The 23,740-nt window shown below is 51.0% G+C and overlaps 1 protein-coding gene across 1 annotated transcript in view; it reads left to right on the forward strand.

Moving 5' to 3' along the window:
- TM9SF4 (transmembrane 9 superfamily member 4) overlaps positions 1–23,330 on the forward strand; it is a 144,455-nt gene extending 121,125 nt beyond the window's left edge. Inside the window, exons 11-18 of the mRNA XM_078651776.1 lie at positions 15,380–15,461; positions 15,812–15,887; positions 16,887–16,970; positions 18,061–18,236; positions 18,978–19,041; positions 20,104–20,223; positions 20,668–20,757; positions 21,236–23,330. Coding sequence (XP_078507902.1) covers positions 15,380–15,461; positions 15,812–15,887; positions 16,887–16,970; positions 18,061–18,236; positions 18,978–19,041; positions 20,104–20,223; positions 20,668–20,757; positions 21,236–21,385 — 842 coding nt within the window. The 3' untranslated portion in view covers positions 21,386–23,330. The remainder of the gene's footprint in view (positions 1–15,379; positions 15,462–15,811; positions 15,888–16,886; positions 16,971–18,060; positions 18,237–18,977; positions 19,042–20,103; positions 20,224–20,667; positions 20,758–21,235) is intronic.
- The last annotated feature ends 410 nt before the right edge of the window (positions 23,331–23,740 follow it).

Consider the following 23,740-nt stretch of genomic DNA (forward strand, 5'->3'; position numbering starts at 1 on the left):
GGAAGTACGCGACTTGCAGATCTATGGCTCATAGCCAGTCCCCTTGATGCAGCTGAGGATAAATCTGGTGCAGGGACAGCATGCGGAACTTTTCTCTGCAAATCCATTTGTTTGCTTGCCACAAATCGAGAATGGGTCTGAATTTGTTTGTCCTTTTTGTGCACAAGAAAGAACCTGTAGTATAGACCTTTTCCTCTTTGAGGAGGAGGAACCAGTTCTATCGCCCTTTTTAGGGCTCGCCCCTTTCCTATTCCGCAGGAATAGGAAAAAGAGCCCTAATGCAGCTAAACCAACCACTACTTAAGGCCAAGGGCTCTCGCGGATTTTTGGAAGTGCACGCCTCGTGCACGAGCTTGCCTGAGCCTTCTGCCTATCAGCCTGCCAGTTCTCCTCCCCTAATTATTCACTTCACTTATTCACGGCCGCAGGCCGTGACTCTGGCTCTTCAAAGGCTTTGCTCCCCGCCCCCCCGCCTGCACTTCATGTCCCCACTCCCCTCTCCCCTTTCCTCTCCTCACCTCGATCGCTTTCAGTTTCGTGATCACTCGTGTGCCACATCTCCTGCCATATTCATTATCAAGCTAAGAATAGATGACGCCTGTGAGTTATCACCGCACTTAGCACTCAAACGAAACCGGCGTAAGAAGCCGTCCATACAGTTATAAAATGACGTGGAGTGACTGCATCCTCTCAGGGGCATTTCTTGACGCTGGTGCCTTAGACACAAAGGGTACTTTCTCAGAAAGAACGGATTGCAGTAACATATTCAGCCAAGAGGAAGCTGGGAACGGAACACACACCCTGACATGGAAGTAACATTGGAGCAGCCGCACAGAATTCGCAAAAGTGCTTTTTCAACAGTTTCCTGGACGTGTGACGTCTGCCTGTGATTGGCAGGTGTGAGGAGGGTGTTCCAGAACCCGCTTGTGGTACCAGTAAAGACATTAATTCCGCTATGCTAGTGATCTTCAAATTATATGGAAATCTTTGTATGAGGTGAATGACTTCACTTTTGATTTCAGCCCTATTCCAACACACCGATCACTGCAGTAGTATGTATCAGTCCGCTGCACTATCTTAGTATTTGAAATTGAAGACCCTGTCCAGCTGATTCTATGTAGTTCTCTGCAGCAAGTGCAATAACCCATTGACGTATCTCACTCATATTTTAACTGACAGAGCCTGTCACTATCTTTCATCGCGTATTTTTTTCAGAATTGCACGCCCGCCTTCTGGATGCCTGCCTTTTAGGTCACATATTCCGATGGCAAAGAGAGGGCCCAGGTCCAAATTGTGCCGCTGCGCAATCACAAGCTGCCAGAGTCCCCGCACATAGATCTCTCAGGTAGGAGAAAAGCAGACCAAATTTTACTGCCTGGAGCTGTGGCCGATAAAAGTGCTTTTGAATAAAAGGGCTTCCTTGAGCCAATTTCTCAGCATGTCCCTCCCGACAGGCGACACCCTTCCCTCCCTCTCCCACATTTCCCGCATCCCCTGCCTCCTCTGCCACCTCACGCTGCCGTCCCTGCAGACGCAGACCTCCTGCTTAGAGCAGTTAGTACATGTGTATGTTAAACCCTATAGAATCGGGATTACCAGGCAGAAAAAACAGTTATGCACAATTATTCTCCAGTCGGTGGCATTTAACTTGCAATTTCAGGAATTCCATAGAGAGATTCTGGCTTGTATCATAAATTCAGTCTGTCCAGAATTCTGCATGGAATCCTGTATTCCAAAGGCTATAAACTGCTGACTCAGTAGTGGTTATAAACTAAGATTGAGACGTGATCATGGAATTATACACAAGCATTTGCAGAGTGCAAACCTCGCTGGAGAGCAATGAAGTACTGAACAAGGGAAGAAGGCCTGAGTTAAGGTTTAGGACCTATTACAATGAAAGAGACTGTTTCGGCGCTCTCTCTCCTCCCCTCTCCATTTCACTCCGCCTCTCCCCCCTTATTTTCCACCATCTCCCCACTCTGCTTTTCCACTTCCCTCTTTCCTAGTTCCTTTCTTCTCTCCCATGACTGCATTTAAGCCGTTCTCGCCTCCCTTCCTTCGTTTCTTCCACGCTCCCTACTCCTTGAATTTAGTTTCTCTGTTTCTCCGTGCCTCTTTTGCCCGTGCACTTAATTATTACGCCTTCATCTTACTGCTCCCACTGCTCTTTGATCCTTATCTTTCTTGCTTCACTAAACGTCCGTGCTTCTCTCAGCTCCCTGCTCCTCACACCTTCTTCCCTCTTCACCTCTATGCTTCGCCCTTTGCTTTTTAGCCTCCTTATCCGCTCCCCCTTTGAAACACGACTCCCTCCTTCTTTCCGACCTGGCCCCCTTTTATTTTCCAGCGATTTTTGTCTGCCTTAATGCCCTACCTCACTTTTTGCCCACTTCCCTCCCTCCGCCTCACATGTCATCATTCTCCCTCTCTTCCTCTGGCCATTCCTCGCACCCTCTTACAACCTGCTACACACCTCTTCACTCTCCGCTCTCCCCTCAGGCTCTCTCCACCCCCTCGCCTCCTCCCCCACCTCGCCTCCTGTGCTGGGGTTCACCCAGCATGCTGCTGCCGCTGCCTTTGCTCGCAGCCCCTGGTAGACACATTCTGATCTGTTCTAGCAGCTGGCTGCAGGGGTGCTGGCCCAGTACCGATCACTAAACCAGTGCATACCTGTAGACAAATGTTGTCAGACGACCACCTATACCCCCTGACTTCCCTCAAAGTACGCTGATAGCTTGTCACAACTTGTTTACAATACTGCGGTGACTTCTCACCCATCCTCGGGCGAACGGCACCATCATAAGGCACAGTATCTATCGGTTATATTAGAAGTGCTTCAGTTTGTAAGCTCGGTAAGGAAGTGCCGGTATATACTTTATTAAATGCCGTACACAAGAGCAACACTTGTTTTAAAATTGAATAATACAATCCTAGATGGTTCTTCTGGTCGGCAAAAGTGGCAAAGAGCAGACCGCTGCCATGATTTATTTCCTTGTGGGAAACCTCCCCTCAAGCAATCCTTTTGACAGTCCGGCAGGAAGGCCTTTGATCACTATCTGTGTCACCATCCTTTGTTAATCTGCGAGCAGGAGCCCCAACCTAAACATTGATTGCTTTTCACCACATTATCGTTGTAAACGTTACGCGTAGTACTGCCTTCGTTGTTAATGATGTTTCCCTTTTCACCACATGCTGACACACTTAACACTTCCCTCTCAAATCCCAGACACTGGTCTACATTCTTTGTATGCTTCCTCAACTCCATTTTAAATATATTTACTTTATTCTTCATGCTGACTTCTGATGCATTTTAGGGTCTTACTTCTGCTTCACATACTTTTATGCTTCCCCGAGTATAATGCAGTTGTGTACCTCTATGAACTTCCCCTACTGTGTAAGGTAATTTTTCATCAAGCCCAGGGTGTATGTGCACTCTGATATACCACACACTACATAACATTGTTTAAATAAGTGCATTTTATTAACAGTTCCAAGTTTATAAACTATTAAACCTTATGTTGTTTTGTGCATTTTAAAGGCACGTTACTACCACCTCCACCACCACCACATCCACAATCACTACCTCCACAATCACTACCTCCACCACATCCACCACCACTATGTCCACCACCACCAAATCCACCACCAAATCCACCACCACATCCAGCACCACCACCACGTCCAGCACCACCACGGCCAGTGCCACCACCACCATTACCACCACTACCACCACCACCACGTCAACCACACCCAGCAGCACCACCACCACGTCCACCACGTCCACCACTACCACGTCCACCATCACCATGTCCACCATCACCATGTCCACCACCACGTCCACCACCACCACCACGTCCACCACCACCACGTCCACCACCACGTCTACCACCACCACCACGTCCACCACCACCATGTCCACATCCACCACCCTGTCCACCACCACCACGTCCACCACCCCACCCACTTCCACCACCACGTCCAACACCACCATGTCCACCACATCCACCACCATGTCCACCATCACCATGTCCACCACCATCACCACACCCACCTCCACCACACCCACCTCCACCACCACCACAATGTCCACCACACCCACCACCCCATGTCCACATCCACCACCACCACTACGTCCACCACCACGTCCACCACCACATCCACCACCACCACCACCACACCCACCTCCACCACCACGTACCCCACCACCACCACCATGTCCACCACATCCACTACCACTACCACCACCACCAAGTCCACCACTACATCCACCACGTCCACCACGTCCACCACGTCCACCACGTCCACCACCACCACCACGTCCGCCACGCGTCCACCACCGCCACGCGTCCACCACCGCCACGCGTCCACCACCGCCACGCGTCCACCACCGCCACGCGTCCGCCACCGCCACGCGTCCGCCACCGCCACGCGTCCGCCACGCATCCGCCACGCGTCCACCACCGCCACGCGTCCACCACCGCCACGCGTCCACCACCGCCACGCGTCCACCACCGCCACGCGTCCGCCACCGCCACGCGTCCGCCACGCGTCCACCACCGCCACGCGTCCACCACCGCCACGCGTCCACCACCGCCACGCGTCCACCACCGCCACGCGTCCACCACCGCCACGCGTCCACCACCGCCACGCGTCCACCACCGCCACGCGTCCACCACCGCCACGCGTCCACCACCGCCACGCGTCCACCACCGCCACTCGTCCACCACCACATCCACCACCACCACATCCACCACCACCACATCCACCACCACCACATCCACCACCACCACATCCACCACCACCACATCCACCACCACCACATCCACCACCACCACATCCACCACCACCACATCCACCACATCCACATCCACCACCACTACATCCACCACCACTACATCCACCACCACTACATCCACCACCACTACATCCACCACCACCACTACATCCACCACCACTACATCCACCACCACCAAATCCACCACCACCAAATCCACCACCACTACGTCCTTCACCACCACATCCACCACCACCAAGTCCACGACCACCACCACCACCACGTCCACGACCACCACCACCACGGCCAGCACCACCACAACCACGGCCAGCACCACCACCACGGCCAGCACCACCACCACGGCCAGCACCACCACCACAGCCAGCGCCACCACGGCCAGCGCCACCACCACCACGTCCACCACCACCACCACGTCCACCACCACGTCAACCACACCCAGCACCACCACCACCACGTCCACCACCACCAGTACTTCCACCACCACGTCCACCACCACCACCACGTCCACCACCACCACCACGTCCAGCACCACCACCACCACGTCCACCACCACCAGTACTTCCACCACCACGTCCACCACCACCACCACGTCCACCACCACCACGTCCACCATCACCATGTCCACCACCATCACCACAGCCACCTCCACCACACCCACCTCCACCACCACCACATCCACCACGTCCATGTCCACCACCACCACTTCCACCACCACCACATCCACCACCACGTCTACCACCACCACGTCTACCACCACCACGTCTACCACCACCACGTCTACCACCACCACGTCTACCACCACCACGTCTACCACCACCACGTCTACCACCACCACGTCTACCACCACCACGTCTACCACCACCACGTCCACCACCACCACGATGGCCACCACCACGAGGCCACTACCACGTCCACCACCACCACATCTACCTCCACCACCACCGCATCCACTACCACCACCACCACCATGTCCACCACTACATCCACCATGTCCACCACCACGTCCACCATGTCCACCACCACCACCACCACGCGTCCACCACCACCACGCGTCCACCACCACCACCACGCGTCCACCACCACCACACGTCCACCACCACCACGCGTCCACCACCACCACGCGTCCACCACCACCACGCGTCCACCACCACCACGCGTCCACCACCACCACGCGTCCACCACCACCACGCGTCCACCACCACCACGCGTCCACCACCACCACGCGTCCACCACGCGTCCACCACGCGTCCACCACGCGTCCACCACGCGTCCACCACCACCACGCGTCCACCACCACCACGCGTCCACCACCACCACGCGTCCACCACCACCACGCGTCCACCACCACCACGCGTCCACCACCACCACGCGTCCACCACCACCACGCGTCCACCACCACCACGCGTCCACACCACCACGCGTCCACCACCACCACGCGTTCACCACCACCACGCGTCCACCACCACGCGTCCACCACCACTACGCGTCATCCACCACCACCACGCGTCATCCACCACCACCACATCCACCACCACATCCACCACCACATCCACCACCACATCCACCACCACTACGTCCACCACCACCAAATCCACCACCACCACGTCCACGACCACCACGTCCACGACCAGCACCACCACCACGTCCAGCACCACCACCACGTCCAGCACCACCACCACGTCCAGCACCACCACCACGTCCAGCACCACCACCACGTCCAGCACCACCACCACGTCCAGCACCACCACCACGTCCAGCACCACCACCACGTCCAGCACCACCACCACGTCCAGCACCACCACCACGTCCAGCACCACCACCACGGCCAGCACCACCACGGCCAGCGCCACCACCACCATTACCACCACCACAACGTCAACCACACCCAGCAGCACCACCACCACGTCCACCACCACCAGTACTTCCAACACCACCACCATGTCCACCACCACCATGTCCACCACCACCATGTCCACCACCACCATGTCCACCACCACCATGTCCACCACCACCATGTCTACCACCACCATGTCTACCACCACCACGTCCACCACCACCACCACGTCCACCACCACGTCCACCATCACCATGTCCACCACCATCACCACAGCCACCTCCACCACGTCCACCACCACGTCCACCACCACGTCCACCATCACCATGTCCACCACCATCACCACAGCCACCTTCACCACACCCACCTCCACCACGTCCATGTACACCACCACCACTTCCACCACCACGTCCACCACCACCACATCCACCACGTCTACCACCACCACGTCTACCACCACCACGTCTATCACCACCACGTCTATCACCACCACGTCTATCACCACCACGTCTATCACCACCGCCATGTCCACATCCACAACCACCACCCTGTCCACCACCACCACACCCACTTCCACCACCACGTCCCCCACCACGTCCCCCACCACCACCACGTCCACCACCACCACCACGTCCACCACCACGTCCACCACGTCCACCACCACGTCCACCACATCCACCACCACGTCCACCACGTCCACCACCACCATGTCTACCACATCCACCACCATGTCCACATCCACTACATCCACCACCACATCCACCACCACCACACCCACCTCCACCACCACGTACCCCACCACCACCACGTTCACGACCACCATGTCCACCACTTCCACCACCACGTCCACCACACCCACCACCACCATGTCCACCACACCCACCACCACCATGTCCACCACCACCACCACCACGATGGCCACCACCACATCCACCACGAGGCCACTACCACGTCCACCACCACCACATCTACCTCCACCACATCCACTACCACATCCACTACCACCACCACCAAGTCCACCACTACATCCACCACTACATCCACCACTACATCCACCATGTCCACCACCACGTCCACCACCACGTCCACCACCACGTCCACCACCACGTCCACCACCACGTCCACCACCACGTCCACCACCACGTCCACCACCACCACGTCCACCACCACCACGTCCACCACCACCACGTCCACCACCACCACGTCCACCACCACCACGTCCACCACCACCACGTCCACCACCACCACCACGTCCACCACCACCACCACGTGTCCATCACCACCACGTGTCCATCACCACCACGTGTCCATCACCACCACGTGTCCATCACCACCACGTGTCCATCACCACCACGTGTCCATCACCACCACGTGTCCACCACCACCACGCGTCCACCACCACGCGTCCACCACCGCGTCGTCCACCACCACCACACCCACTTCCACCACCACATCCACCACCACCATGTCCACCACCACGTCCACCACCACCACCACCACCACGTCCACCACCACGTCCACCACCACCACGTCCACCACCACCACCACGTCCACCACCACCACCACGTGTCCATCACCACCACGTGTCCATCACCACCACGTGTCCATCACCACCACGTGTCCATCACCACCACGTGTCCATCACCACCACGTGTCCATCACCACCACGTGTCCATCACCACCACGTGTCCACCACCACCACGCGTCCACCACCACGCGTCCACCACCGCGTCGTCCACCACCACCACACCCACTTCCTCCACCACGTCCCCCACCACCACATCCACCACCACCATGTCCACCACCATGTCCACCACACCCACCACCACCATGTCCACATCCACCACCACCACCACCACACCCACCACCACGTACCCCGCCACATCCACCACCACCACACCCACCACCACGTACCCCACCACCACGCGTCCACCACCGCGTCCACCACCACATCCACCACCACATCCACCACCACGTCCACCACCACTACGTCCACCACCACTACGTCCACCACCACGTCCACCACCACTACGTCCACCACCACCACATCCACCACCACTCCCACCACTTCCACCACCACTCTCACCACATCCACCACCACTCTCACCACATCCACCACCACTCTCACCACATCCACCACCACTCTCACCACATCCACCACCACTCTCACCACATCCACCACCACTCTCACCACATCCACCACCACTCTCACCACATCCACCACCACTCTCACCACATCCACCACCACTCTCACCACATCCACCACCACTCTCACCACATCCACCACCACTCTCACCACATCCACCACCACTCTCACCACATCCACCACCACTCACACCACATCCACCCCCACCACGTCCACCACTACCACATCCACCACCACTGCGTCCACCACCACCGTGTCCACCACCATATCCACAACCACCACCACTCCAAATACCACTCAGTGACACATAATTACACTGCACTCAATGCAACATACACTCCAAATACCACTCAGTGCCACATAATTACACGCCACATAATTACACTCTACTGAATGCAACACACTCCACACAATACCACTGTGCGCCACATAATTATATGCTACATAATTACACTGCACTCAATGCAACATACACTCCACACAATACCACTCAGTGCCACATAATTATATGCTATATAATTACACTGTGCTCAACGAAATATACACTCCAAATACCACTCAGTGCCACATAATTACACACCACATAATTACAATCTACTGAATACAACACACACTCCAAACAATACCACTCAGTGCCACATAATTATATGCCACATAATTACTCTGCACTCAATGCAACATACACTCCAAATACCACTCAGTGCCACATAATTACACGCCACATAATTACACTATCCATCGCCCCTCACTCCATCGCCCCTCACTCCATCGCCCCTCACTCCATCGCCCCTCACTCCATCGCCCCTCACTCCATCGCCCCTCACTCCATCGCCCCTCACTCCATCGCCCCTCACTCCATCGCCCCTCACTCCATCGCCCCTCACTCCATCGCCCCTCACTCCATCGCCCTCCCTCCCTCCATCTATCGCCCTCCCTATCGCCCTCCCTCCCTCCCTCCATCTATCGCCCTCCCTCCATCTATCGCCCTCCCTCCATCTATCGCCCTCCCTCCATCTATCGCCCTCCCTCCCTCCCTCCATCTATCGCCCTCCCTCCCTATCGCCCTCCCTCCCTCCATCTATCGCCCTCCCTCCCTATCGCCCTCCCTCCCTCCATCTATCGCCCTCCCTTCATCTATCGCCCTCCCTCCCTCCCTTCATCTATCGCCCTCCCTCCATCTATCGCCCTCCCTCCCTCCCTCTCCCTCCCTCCATCTATCGCCCTCCCTCCCTCCCTCCATCTATCGCCCTCCCTCCATCTATCGCCCTCCCTCCATCTATCGCCCTCCCTCCCTCCCTCCATCTATCGCCCTCCCTCCCTCCCTCCCTCCCTCCATCTATCGCCCTCCCTCCCTCCATCTATCGCCCTCCCTCCCTCCATCTATCGCCCTCCCTCCATCTATCGCCCTCCCTCCATCTATCGCCCTCCCTCCCTCCCTCCATCTATCGCCCTCCCTCCCTCCATCTATCGCCCTCCCTCCCTCCCTCCATCTATCGCCCTCCCTCCCTCCATCTATCGCCCTCCCTCCCTCCCTCCATCTATCGCCCTCCCTCCATCTATCGCCCTCCCTCCATCTATCGCCCTCCATCTATCGCCCTCCATCTATCGCCCTCCCTCCATCTATCGCCCTCCCTCCCTCCCTCCATCTATCGCCCTCCCTCCCTCCCTCCATCTATCGCCCTCCCTCCCTCCCTCCCTCCATCTATCGCCCTCCCTCCCTCCCTCCCTCCATCTATCGCCCTCCCTCCCTCCCTCCATCTATCGCCCTCCCTCCCTCCATCTATCGCCCTCCCTCCCTCCATCTATCGCCCTCCCTCCATCTATCGCCCTCCCTCCCTCCATCTATCGCCCTCCCTCCATCTATCGCCCTCCCTCCCTCCCTCTCCCTCCCTCCATCTATCGCCCTCCCTCCCTCCCTCCATCTATCGCCCTCCCTCCCTCCCTCCCTCCCTCCATCTATCGCCCTCCCTCCCTCCATCTATCGCCCTCCCTCCCTCCCTCCATCTATCGCCCTCCCTCCCTCCCTCCATCTATCGCCCTCCCTCCATCTATCGCCCTCCCTCCCTCCCTCTCCCTCCCTCCATCTATCGCCCTCCCTCCCTCCCTCCATCTATCGCCCTCCCTCCCTCCCTCCATCTATCGCCCTCCCTCCCTCCCTCCATCTATCGCCCTCCCTCCCTCCCTCCATCTATCGCCCTCCCTCCCTCCCTTCATCTATCGCCCTCCCTCCATCTATCGCCCTCCCTCCATCTATCGCCCTCCCTCCATCTATCGCCCTCCCTCCCTCCCTCCCTCCATCTATCGCCCTCCCTCCCTCCATCTATCGCCCTCCCTCCATCTATCGCCCTCCCTCCCTCCATCTATCGCCCTCCCTCCCTCCCTCCATCTATCGCCCTCCCTCCCTCCCTCCATCTATCGCCCTCCCTCCCTCCCTCCATCTATCGCCCTCCCTCCATCTATCGCCCTCCCTCCATCTATCGCCCTCCCTCCCTCCATCTATCGCCCTCCCTCCCTCCATCTATCGCCCTCCCTCCCTCCATCTATCGCCCTCCCTCCCTCCATCTATCGCCCTCCCTCCATCTATCGCCCTCCCTCCCTCCCTCCATCTATCGCCCTCCCTCCCTCCCTCCATCTATCGCCCGCCCTCCCTCCCTCCATCTATCGCCCTCCCTCCATCTATCGCCCTCCCTCCCTCCCTCCATCTATCGCCCTCCCTCCCTCCATCTATCGCCCTCCCTCCCTCCCTCCATCTATCGTCCTCCCTCCCTCCATCTATCGCCCTCCCTCCATCTATCGCCCTCCCTCCCTCCATCTATCGCCCTCCCTCCCTCCATCTATCGCCCACCCTCCATCTATCGCATAACCACAGCATCTCGTCGCCACCACAACATCACTGAACGCGACAGCATCACTCGTTGCCACCACAACATCACTGAACGCGACAGCATCACTCGTCGCCACCACAACATCACTGAACGCGACAGCATCACTCGTCGCCACCACAACATCACTGAACGCGACAGCATCACTCGTCGCCACCACAACATCACTGAACGCGACAGCATCACTCGTCGCCACCACAACATCACTGAACGCGACAGCATCACTCGTCGCCACCACAACATCACTGAACGCGACAGCATCACTCGTTGCCACCACAACATCACTGAACGCGACAGCATCACTCGTCGCCACCACAACATTACTCAGTGCCACCACAGCATCAATCTGTGCAACCATTCAACAACAACTGGTTCGAATATGTTCTCTCAATGTTTCAAGCTTTATTACAAATGTCACAAAAAGATGTTAATATTTCACTTCTGTTCTTGGATTTGTGTCACAATAAAATACACTGGACATAATCTTCACAAAAGTTATTTACAAAAGTTTAAGCAATTGCCATTATAAATTACAATAACTTTTTTTAAAGTATTAATTATTAAAAATAAATAAAAGCCATTGTTATTTGTAATATCAATACATCTAAGTCACGTAAATACAACATATATTGCATTACAAATGCTATAGGTGTCACATTTGTGAAAGTTATAACTATTGGCTTTGTAAATGAGAAAGCTATTAATTTCGCTATTTTCAAAACCAACACATAAATAAAAAATGTGTAATTTACAAGACCAATAGCTCAAACTTTCCTAATGCGAGACCTATTGCATTGCTAATGCTTGTTCTTAACAGGGTATCGGCCTCCACTTAAGTTCGCGCAACAGATATTGTGAACAAACTTGTGGAATAGCTGGAGGAGGGCTGACGAAACGTAGACTGCATCCATTGCAAACAATATTCAGTACCCAATTGTTTTGAGTTATTTTTCTCCACTCTGCCAGGTAATTTTGAATGCCTCCCCCCCACCGGAGTGAGTAACAGAAGAGGGGGAAGTAATCCCTCAGGGCTTGGACCCAGCGGGGCCCTTGTTTCCTGTTGTGGACTGTTGGTTACCCCTGCCTCTCTTAACGCCTCTGAAAGGGCTGCCGCTGAAACTGCTGTTGCTGTCCAGCCTGACGGCCCTGTCCGCGTTGGGAAGAGTAGCGCCGTTGGTAGGGGCAGAATCTCTTACACTGTTCCTTAGGTTTCTCCAAGCCAACAGCCATGAGTGTCTCAACCTCCGCTTTCATACGAGCCAATTCCTTGTCCGTATGGGCACCAAAGAGAGTGGAACCCGAGAAGGGCAGGTTAACAATCCGTTGTTGGGCCTCCGGTTTCAGGGAGGTGAGCCGCAACCATGAATGGCGCTGCAGAGTCACACCATGACAATACCCATGGGCTGCCAGGAGAGAGGTGTCCGCAGCCGCACTGATGATCTGATTAGAGACCATCAGACCCTCATTAAGAACCTCCTGAAAGTCCTCACCCTTGTCTCTAGGTAGGAGTTCAACGAACTGTTGGAGAGGCTCCCACAAGTAGCGGTCATATCGGCCCAAGAGGGCAGTCTAGCTTGCTGCCTTCATTGAAGTGGCTGCAGTGCTGCAGACTTTCCTCCCCGCAGAATCAAGTCTACGGCTTTCCTTGTCCGGTGGAACAGTGGACGAAGGGGCCGTAGCGTGCTGCTTCTTCTTCGCCGCCACCACTATGTGCGAATACGGAGGAGGATCCACGCGAAGGAATGCCGGATCCGAGTCCGGGGGGCCTGTATTTCTTTTTAAGTCTAGATGGTGCCTACTTCACTGAGGCAGGCGTCAGGAACAATTCCATTACCGGTTCCTCCAAACTGGGTACCAAAGGAAGCAGAGGATGAGAGAGTTGATTCCGCTGTAGCATCTTGAAGATCACAGATGTGGTAGGGGCAGGCACGGACAGTGCAATGCCCAGTTTCTCCGCTCCCCTTACTAGAATCTCCTGGAACGTGGTAATGTCATCAACAGGTGACACCCTCGGAGGTGGGGAATCCGACAAGGTCGGCGAATATCTTTCTCCACTAGAGGACTCTGTGTCCCTAGTATACCTGGAACGTGACCTTTCGTGGCGATGACAAGATCTGATAGAAGACCGGTGCCGGCTGCGAGAGCGATGTCTCAGTCGGGATCGAGATATTGGCCTTCTGGGCACCGCCGGGTTCACCGGCACAGGTGAAGCCACCGGCGGCTGAGGCGGTGGTGGCGGAGGTGTCGGCGAGCGAGGAGGAGGAGGAGGAGGAGGAGGAGGAGGAGGAGGCGTAGGAGTCCTAGGCCGCAGCGGCGACTGATGAGCCACAGGCTGAGCTGGTACCGGTGACCTGGATGGTAAATAGGTCCTGGAGTACTCCGAGGTATGAATCGCCCTCCTCCGCTTGCGGGCAGGCCTCGAAGAGGAAGCTCTAAAGGCAGTGCCCCTTGATGGCGAACGTCGATACCGCCGTGACCTTGAACTGTCAGATGTGGAGATGCTGACCACAGAGGGTGACAGGCTTCTCGACGACTAGCTCCAATGGCTTCTAGGCATTGACTTCCTTCTCGACGTCGAGTCGACGACACAGGAGTCAGGAACGTGAGATGAAGGAAGACAGAGTATGCAAACCTTGTGAGAATCTGACTTTGCCTTCTTCCTGCCACATTCTGGGCACTTGTCAAATAAAGATGGCATTTTGACAAGAAAAAAGTGGCTTAATTGTCCCAAAAAGACAGCAAAGGGAAGGTAAAGGCCTCAAACGTCGAGTGAAACACTTAAACTATCGAAAAAGCTCAAAAATCTGAAGATATACCAATTATAGGTAGAGCTCAATGTTCCAGGGTCTTGCTAGCAGGAGCCGGAAAAAAGAACTGAAAGTAACTAGGCTTTGGCTGTGCATCATGGGATACCGAGGGTCTCTGGAGGGTTCTTTAAAGGCACGGTGTCCATTTACAGACACATAATGGCAGCATATGGGGCTTGTCTGTCCAACCCTTCCTCTCTATCATGACAAAGGATTTTTGTGAAGGGGAGTTTCTCTATGTGTGAAACTTAGCAAAAATGTTTAAATTTCAGTATTATCTGGCTATCCTTTTTCACGTCAGGATGAAGTACTGGCCAGTGTAGCCTTGTTAATTTCAGGCTGCATTATTTGTCTTTGATTTTCTCCTAAGTGTCTATGCAGGATTGCAGAAGAGGACAACTTAAGAGACAATTTTGATTGCTCCGGGGTCCACGCACATGGGCGGGACTATTTACATAATTATGACTATACACAGAGAACCCCTACTACACAAGTTGACCGACATTGAGGTACTGAGAGTTAAAGGGGTCCGACAGCACGTGCTCCAGGGGAGCAAATAAGGGAGCTGCGTGCTCCCTCTGCCCGTTTCTTGTACCAATCACTTTGTTGTTCAGTCACCAAGTGGTATTCATACATCTTTAAACAAAATCTGAATGTTAATAGAACTAATTATTGCTTACAGAACTTAGAGTGGACAGTACTTAAAATGGTGACTCTAGCTCATTATTGAAAGGCTCCGAGAAGAAACAAGCATGATATTCAGGGCATCCAAGACAGTAATGAGCTGTAGCTGGCTTTGTACAGGATAGTTTGGAGTTGGATACTGAAATCAGTGTTTGGAAATAGTGGTAGCCGCAGTACAGAAAACATTATAAGTGTGCTTCCATGTTTACCATAACCTCTCTTGTTCTGCAGTTGTTGCCATGTTAGGGATGCTCTCGCCATCCAGCCGAGGAGCTTTGATGACGACTGCCTGTTTCCTCTTTATGTTTATGGGGTAAGTGTCTCTTAACCAGTGCGGATATTTCAAACATTTTTGATCTTCCTTATGGTCTTTGCTTATGTGTGTAGGTGCATGTTCTTACTACTCTGCACGGTTTTTATCCACCTGTTGACTGCTTCAGTGCTATCATCTGCTTGCATTGTTTTCTTCTAGTTTCATATATCTATTCTTCCATTTGATTCCTTTTCTCCTACTATTACCTTTCCTATGTGATATTTACTTCTGCTATTCATTTGAGGACATTGCCTATGCTTTCTTCTGTTTTCTATCCTTTGTGCTGACCATTCCAAAGACAAATTATTTGTGCTTTCATTCTTCCACTAACCTTGTATGTTCTTCCTTAGGGTGTTTGGGGGGTTTTCTGCTGGTCGCTTGTATCGGACGTTGAAAGGCCACCGGTGGAGGAAAGGAGCTTTCTGTGTAAGTGTCTTCATCTCCAAGTGTGTAAGAGCAGGAAGGTTACTGTACTTCATCAAACTAGGACATGGGGGATGGCCTGTTAGGATTCAAGGAAGGGTCCTTGGCGTGCCTAAAAAGAAATGTAAATGGCTTTTAACTATTTGCGCTTCTACTTCTGTGCCCAAAGCAATGTTCCATCTGCTTAAGGTAGTCTGCCATTGCAGAGATTTCCTTTCTTTGGTCATATAAATGAAGTAGTTGTGAATCGTTGGCTCTAGTGTTGACATCACATTTTAGTAATGCCTGTGTAGCGACCGTGGAGATAAACAGAATGAGATCCAGACTGTAGTGGTCCTGTTGTCTCTTTATTCAAGTTTCAGGAACCAAACAGGATACTAAGTAACAGGACCCACAGCGAAGGTGTCTGTTCAGTCCGAAGCGCAGGAATAGAATAGAATAGAATAGTTAGGATGAGTAAAGATTCTAGAAGCTAGATGACAGGGAAGGAATAGAAAGGAAAGAAAGAAGATGAACACAGAGAGAAAGAAGAGAAATAAAAGAAAGAGAAAGGCGGATATTACAGCCTGTTACTCAATACTTACCCTTATATGACAAAGGTGGCACATTGCACACACTCCAGTGAGAGTGCTCTACTATTCCTTCATTTCATGCGGAGGGGTTATTCTGGGGATACTGGACTTGTTTGTGGGACTCTCAAAGATGGAAAGCTTTTAGTGTGGGCAAATGTTCAATGAGTTGTATGTTGAACTTTGTACATTTTGTTCTCTTGGGACAGGTAGAAAGTATAGAGTTTTGGAGGCTAGAAATACCATAACTGTGACCATTATTATGTTATGCAAATATTTTCCCTGTCTGCATTATTGGCTCATCATGAAGTGGGTACTGGAGAGGATTAAGGTGCTGCACACAATGCTGTGCATTCGGCAATGAAGCATCTGGGGAGTTAGAGTTTGAGGTTACTCATGACTAGTTAGTGTCTCCTTCTTTATTTTCTTTCAGACTGCCATGCTGTACCCAGGTGTTGTGTTTGGAATCTGTTTTATCCTAAACTGCTTTATCTGGGGAAAGCATTCTTCTGGAGCGGTAAGTACTCATTGGGGACACAGGGAACCTGTAAGATTGTTGCATGGCATCCTTAATGCAAAGATATTACGCATTCCCACACAATCCTTACTGGATGAACGCTATAGTCTGCACTTTTGAGTGGGCAGAAAATGACATTTCCATGAAAGTAGCCATGGATGTAGTAAGACGGCATACAGAAAGATAGCATTGGTCCTGAATACAGGTGGATGACTAGAATCCTGCATTAGTCCAAGCTTTTTACTAAATACAACAGGAGTGCTCCATTTTACAGACTATATGAATAGAGAAGGGAGGAATCGTGCTCTGGTAGAAACGTTATACACTGGGAGTTAACGGGTGTCATGGACCACTAACACAAGCAGGACACTAAGGGCCTCATTTGGATATCGGGCGAACGCCACTGTCGGTCCAACCACCGGATTACAAAACGAGCAGTCTGAGAAATTTGGGTGGGGGAAAGACCGCTGCCACCTCCGACAGGCTGAAAGAGCCCGTCAGGGCGGCAGTCATATCCTAATCCATAGAATGGATGCGTTGCCTGCAGAGGCGTTGCCTTAGGGATTATGATGTCCCTTTCCCTCAGCCTTTACATGGCGGTCCCACCACCATGTAAAGGCAGACAGAAATGGACTGTGGGGGCCCCTAGCAGGGCCACTGTCCCCCGTGGGCCTCCGAAATGGGGCCAGGAGGGCACATGTGGTGCCACCCCAAACACACATACCCTGTGTGCCAGGCACCACATGGTGCCTGGCACACTGTGCATGGATATTTAAAAACATCCCTTTTTCAATTGTGGCATGTGTTGTAGCCCTTTTTTGGGTCGCAGCACAAGCTGCAATTGAAAAAGAGATGTTTCCGACCGCCTACATGGCAGTCGCATCAAAATCTGGCTGGTGGGACCACCGACTAGTTGTCGTGCGGACCAAATCCCCATACGATGGCCATCATAATAACCCCCTAAGTCTTTGCCATTGCTAACTGGGCGGGTAACTTGGGACGTTATTGGCTAAGCTTCATGTACAGATGATGAGACTGACTTGTTCGTTTTTTTTTGTGTTTTTTTTTTGTTTTTGTTTTTTGCTGGCAGGTTCCTTTTCCCACAATGGCTGCCCTGTTGTGCATGTGGTTTGGAATCTCTCTGCCTCTGGTGTATCTTGGCTATTACTTTGGATTTCGTAAGCAGCCCTACGATAACCCTGTGCGGACCAACCAGATCCCTCGGCAGATTCCAGAACAGAGGTGGTACATGAAGAGATTTGTAGGGTAGGTTTTCCAACATTGTTGGGAATAATAATGCCACTTAGGAAATGCTAAAATTACTGTTAAGTAAATGTTAGCAATCCCAATGGAAGGAAGTCATCCAGGGTAATACCTGCCTGGTTTTCGGGCCATAGGAGTCAGCCACCAGTTTTTCATATTGGTGTCACAAATGCATCGTTGACCATCGGGAATGCTAACAATTGTTTGTACACTCGCTGGGGTTTATGTAGTACTCATTGGGAATGTTGAGCCGTCTTTTGGGTCCTCGTTTGCAAGACTGGTCCTAAGCTCATGTGCCCTCTCTAAAATCTCCTTGTAGCATCCACTTCATGTGTTAATTAATTCTCATGTGTACCTGCTAAGGAGTCATTCAGCTATTCGACTCGTATGAATGTTTTAGAAGGTATCATATGACAAGGGATAACGCTGTAAGAGATGGTTTAATTCTGTACCACTGGTGTAGTAAGACGCTGTGCCATTCTTCTGCTGCTGTTGGTAGTCGTGTGATATAGAAATTCTGTCTCCGTGTTCTACAGTACGTGGTATGTGGAATCATATCTCAACTTCCCATTGAATATATATGTAAGATCCTAGGCAGATTAATTCTCACTCTGCCCTTCCTGTAAAACTGTGCATCTGGTTCATTATCTAGAAGTTGTTTATTGTGCGATGCAATAACCATCTTGGGGTGTGAGTAGTGTTTTTGTCATGGTCTCTTCACCTTGTGTTTATTCATCTCCACAGGATCCTTATGGCCGGAATATTGCCGTTTGGAGCCATGTTCATTGAGCTGTTCTTCATTTTCAGTGTAGGTAGCACATTTGTTGCAGACTGGCAGCACTTTTTGGCTTGTCCTCTCAAACGTCAGCATTAAACTTAGCCGCACACTTTCTGGAGTTGCTTTTCAAACCTGCTTGCTGCTGCACTTGCCTCTAAGTCCCTTGGATTGACATTGAAACTGGTTGGAACGTGTCAAGCTAGCATTCAATCCTAGTTTGATACTCAAAGCCTGGCAGTCGAGATTATCTACTTTTGCAATTGGCTACAATTTAACGCAAGCTCATCAACAAAGACCGGCCATTACTGAGTAATGTAGCTCAATGGTGTGAGTGCTAGTCTAAAAAAACATTGCCTAATCAAATGTCACATGTCTTAATCCTTTCATTACCAACTTGCTCTTTTATTGTTAGAAGGTTAACAAAAGTCCAGTTTTATGATAGCGCCCATAAATGGCAGTAAGAAGGGTAGTTTGAAGTGTATTCCATACAATTACAAGTTATAATATTATATGTAGGCTTCAGCTAGTAATCCTTCTACCCGAGGTCTGGGTGCATGGGTTCATAACATTTCCACAGAATCATTTCATCCCTCCAAAATAATGCCCTACCCTACTCTCAGCCCTTCAGCCAGGGTCCTTGTGCGAATTCTATCAGACGTTGGCTTTAACTTTGATTATTTTTGTAAGTGCTCTGTGTAAAGACTTTTGACAGGCTGTGTAACTGTATTAGCAACTGTAGCAGCCTGTGCTTTTGGATGTGGTGGATTTGAGACATTTGTATTGGTACAATGACATACTCCGTTTTGATGTTTGCATGTGTGACTAGGCATTACAGATTGTGTGTTGGCGTGGCACTCCAGAGAGCTGCAGCAGTGTGTGCTTTAGGCAATACGCTCTGGGATTTAGAGTGACACTGTCAGGATGTATGACATGATGTGTTTTGAGGTGGCACTTTCTTTTGGGAGCCTGTGGCACACCTTTAAAGAGGCAATCTATTGCTGGGAGTGTGCTTTGAGTGTTCCTATGTGCAAGCTATTTAGACAGAGTGCTATTTTCAGGTGTTAAATATCTAACTTGTGTTCTGTTTTTCAGGCTATCTGGGAAAATCAGTTCTACTACCTCTTCGGCTTTCTTTTCCTGGTCTTTATAATCCTTGTGGTATCATGTTCCCAGATCAGTATAGTCATGGTCTACTTTCAGCTGTGTGCCGAGGTAAGGAAGAGCTAGCGAGACCATCTATCAGTGCATTTTGTCATTGCTGTGCAGTCGGTGGGGAGTGTTCTGTCCATGGGTTTGGTGGGTGTTCCTTGCTGCAGGGTTTGTGAATATATTCTGCGAGATCGGTGGTGGGTGTCCTGTACTATAGCATTGGAATGCTTAGAGTGCAAATAGATTAGTTGTTTGTGCTGTACCATTAGTGGGGTGCTTGCCCTGATGTGGGATTGTTGGGCAGTGCTTTGCTGTTTGATTGCTTGGTGGATGTGGCGAAAGTGGTAGTGTTGATGGGGTGATAACTCTCAAATACTGTACGACTAGTGATGTATTGATACTGTGCTCTTGGATCTGTAGATGGGTCTAGAACTACATTCGAAATGAAATTAGAGTATTTGCTTGGTTTTCTTTATTTCATGTGTTTTCATCTTTCTATGCTCTTAGGATTATCGCTGGTGGTGGCGGACATTCCTAGTATCTGGAGGATCCGCTTTCTACGTCTTAATCTATGCCGTCTTCTACTTTGTAAATAAGGTAATATATGAAAGTCTCAGCAGCCCAGGTAGCATGAGGTGTAATTACATCCCAGATCTCACTGCAACAGTTCAAGTTATCTCATACTTTCTATCTCCAGGCCTGAGCAACTGGTATTGTGTGTTTGAAAGGCTGTATGATTACAAAGAGATGAGGGTGAAAAAGACTGACATGACCATGGGCAGTTATAAGAGCTGTGGATTGGACATCAGAGGGCAAATGTATCCTGTACGCCAGCTGCTAGAATGGGTATTCCATTAACTAGGAACTATAATAATCCAAAACCTTAGCAGTGAACCTTCATCATAAAATTGGTGTTTGTCCTCCTTCCATTGAGTTGGAGGGATTTTGCAAACCTCCACCATATTGGTTTAGGAGGTGGTAAAGGTGCAGAACTGTTCTTTCCAGTATATAGCACATTGTATCAATCAGTTTTGTTCGTAATACTAAGAAAACGTCTTTGTCTTTTCTCTTATAGTTGGATATTGTGGAATTTATCCCCTCGCTCCTATACTTTGGATATACTACTCTGATGGTCCTGTCCTTCTGGCTTCTCACTGGTACCATTGGCTTCTACGCAGCATACATGTTCATCCGTAAAATCTATGCTGCTGTGAAAATAGACTGATTGAGGTCAACTGTGTGTGTGAGACTCGACCTCGGACACTGGTGTTTCCGCTTTTTAAGGAACAAATGTCATCCATGGCACACCACCTATGGCCTGGAACTCAACAGGGTCACTCTTGGTGGGAATGAACTTTTCGGGACAGTACCCATGGATTTTCGGGGCGGGACATGGTGATATATCAATGCATTTTAACTTTATATTCCAGTTTCGGAGTGGTTTTAATGAGGACCCTCCTCTGTAAAGTTATTTTTGGTAATTAATCTTTTTTTAATTGATTGGGTGTGAAAGGCAAAGGGATTGCTTCATGTGGTTTCTTGATGCTGCTGTATACTTTCCCTCTCCATGCACACAGCGAGTCTTGGATCTAGGCCTATTTCTGCAGTGGTTGTCTGCAGACAGAACCAGTAAAAATATTGTGAGAAGCATATGTTGTGCAGCTTTTATCTCTTAGGGGTCACCCCAGTCTCCTTATTTCATTGTCCCTTTCACTCCACATCCTGCCTTGGCAGTAGGTTTACTGGCTTACAGTAGACTTGCAGTGAAAAGTCAGGGCTTTGTAAATATATGCCCTCTTTGTGCCATGATCACCTTGAGAGGGGTGGGTATTCTCGGTCACAGGTGCCAAGGGTAAATTTGTGAGTCTTGTACATTTGCTGCCGGTGACAGGCTGATCTTGGTGCTTATTTGAGCTGCACATGAATGTATGGCTTTGGGTATTCTGGATGGCATTTTGTGCAGAAACTTGTAGTGGTCTTTCAGCCTAAATTGTTGAATATGTAAAGTGTGTGTGTGAAGGGGAGTTGGTGAAGGACAGAAAATTGGGCAAGTTACAAATGTAGTCCAAATGCTGACAGCGTTAGTTGCGTTCAGTCGCTTTGGATCTGAAGAAGTGAGACCTCTCTACATATCTGCCCTGGCGTAGCTGCTGCCTTGACTGCATTCACATTGGATGGGCATGGTATTTGGAAAATTGTCTTTGTAACTTCAGGCATGTGGGACCTTCAGTACCCCTATGTTTTCCTCTGTCTCCTTTTGAGCATGCATCTCTAATGAAGGATGAAGAGATTTATCGCCTAGACATTTGTAACGGGACATTATGAAGGAATAGTGTTGAAAAACATCATTGGCTGTGCGGTTGAGATTCACAGCTTGAACAATTTTACCAGGATAGTAACCGCAGTTACACCATAGGAACTTAGTTGTGTGCTGAACATAGGGGCAATGCCACCCAAAATCTAGAATAAGAGTTAACAGATAGTATCTAAACCTTAGGCTGTGCAGAAAAGAGCATAATTACAAACTTGAGCAGCCCTTCCTTTTACACATATCGCTGTGAGGTGAGATGGTTTCGGGAGAGAATCTGAAGAAGTGCTGTTCAGACCCCTCTGTGGATAAGAGTGCAAAGTTATGAAGCTTGATCATCTTTCCGTAGCAGTATCAGTGGTTGGTATTGGAACACTTCCCTGGCATTGAAGGCAAGAGCTACCCCACCACATGTGGTAGTAGGGCAAAGTGGTAGTGCTTCGATGTGGGGGTGAGATATAGAAGTCCTGTCGCTCAACGCCCCTCCCAAGGAAGTTTTGTCATCGGTTGTGAATTCTCCGTCTGTTTGACTTTGTGTACTTCAGTCTGAAGCATCCCCTTCTTTGAAAAGCAATTGAAATTAAAGCAAATAACGGTTTCTCCGCACTGGATGTTTTTTTGCCCTTTTTTTAAGGTTGCCTCCGAGCCAAAGTAAAAGGCATCATTGGGGGCATATGGAGCACAGAATACAGATGTTTTCCACTGGAATCTGCAGCATATTTGACCTGGATAGAATTATTTGAAATGTTTGTTTCTTTCTGAAGAGACTTGGCTGGACTGTTGTTTGGCTCTAGTTTCCGATTTTTTTTTTATTGCTGTAATATGTGTCTGTTGTAAATAAAATCTGCTTCTGTGCTATAAATACTGTTCTGTGCTGCATTGTCACTGGTGTCCATAGCCAGACTAATAATGAATGCTTCACTGCATGCTATTGGATCACGAACCACCCGCTACTAGGTGGGTTGAAAGACCCCTTTCATAAGAGGTAAGATCTGGACTATTGATCTCTTGAGAAATTTACAGTTTGCGAAATGTGTAGAACAACCACAAGAAGATGCATGTATCTGACTCAATTATTTGGATTCCGACACCAGAAACATAGACCCAGGTTGGTCACTTGTCTCACTGCTTTTCCTTTTCTTCTTGCTTAACCACCTCAGTTTACACTTCTGCAGAGTTTCTAATATTAATGAAAAGTCCATGCTGAAAAAGGAAAATGAAGTGCACTTTCATAAAATCCATTAAATACCTCATGTAAAAGCAACCGAATGT

This window comes from Lissotriton helveticus, chromosome 7, assembly GCF_964261635.1.
Source record: "Lissotriton helveticus chromosome 7, aLisHel1.1, whole genome shotgun sequence".
NCBI classification, from domain to species: Eukaryota; Metazoa; Chordata; class Amphibia; order Caudata; family Salamandridae; genus Lissotriton; species Lissotriton helveticus.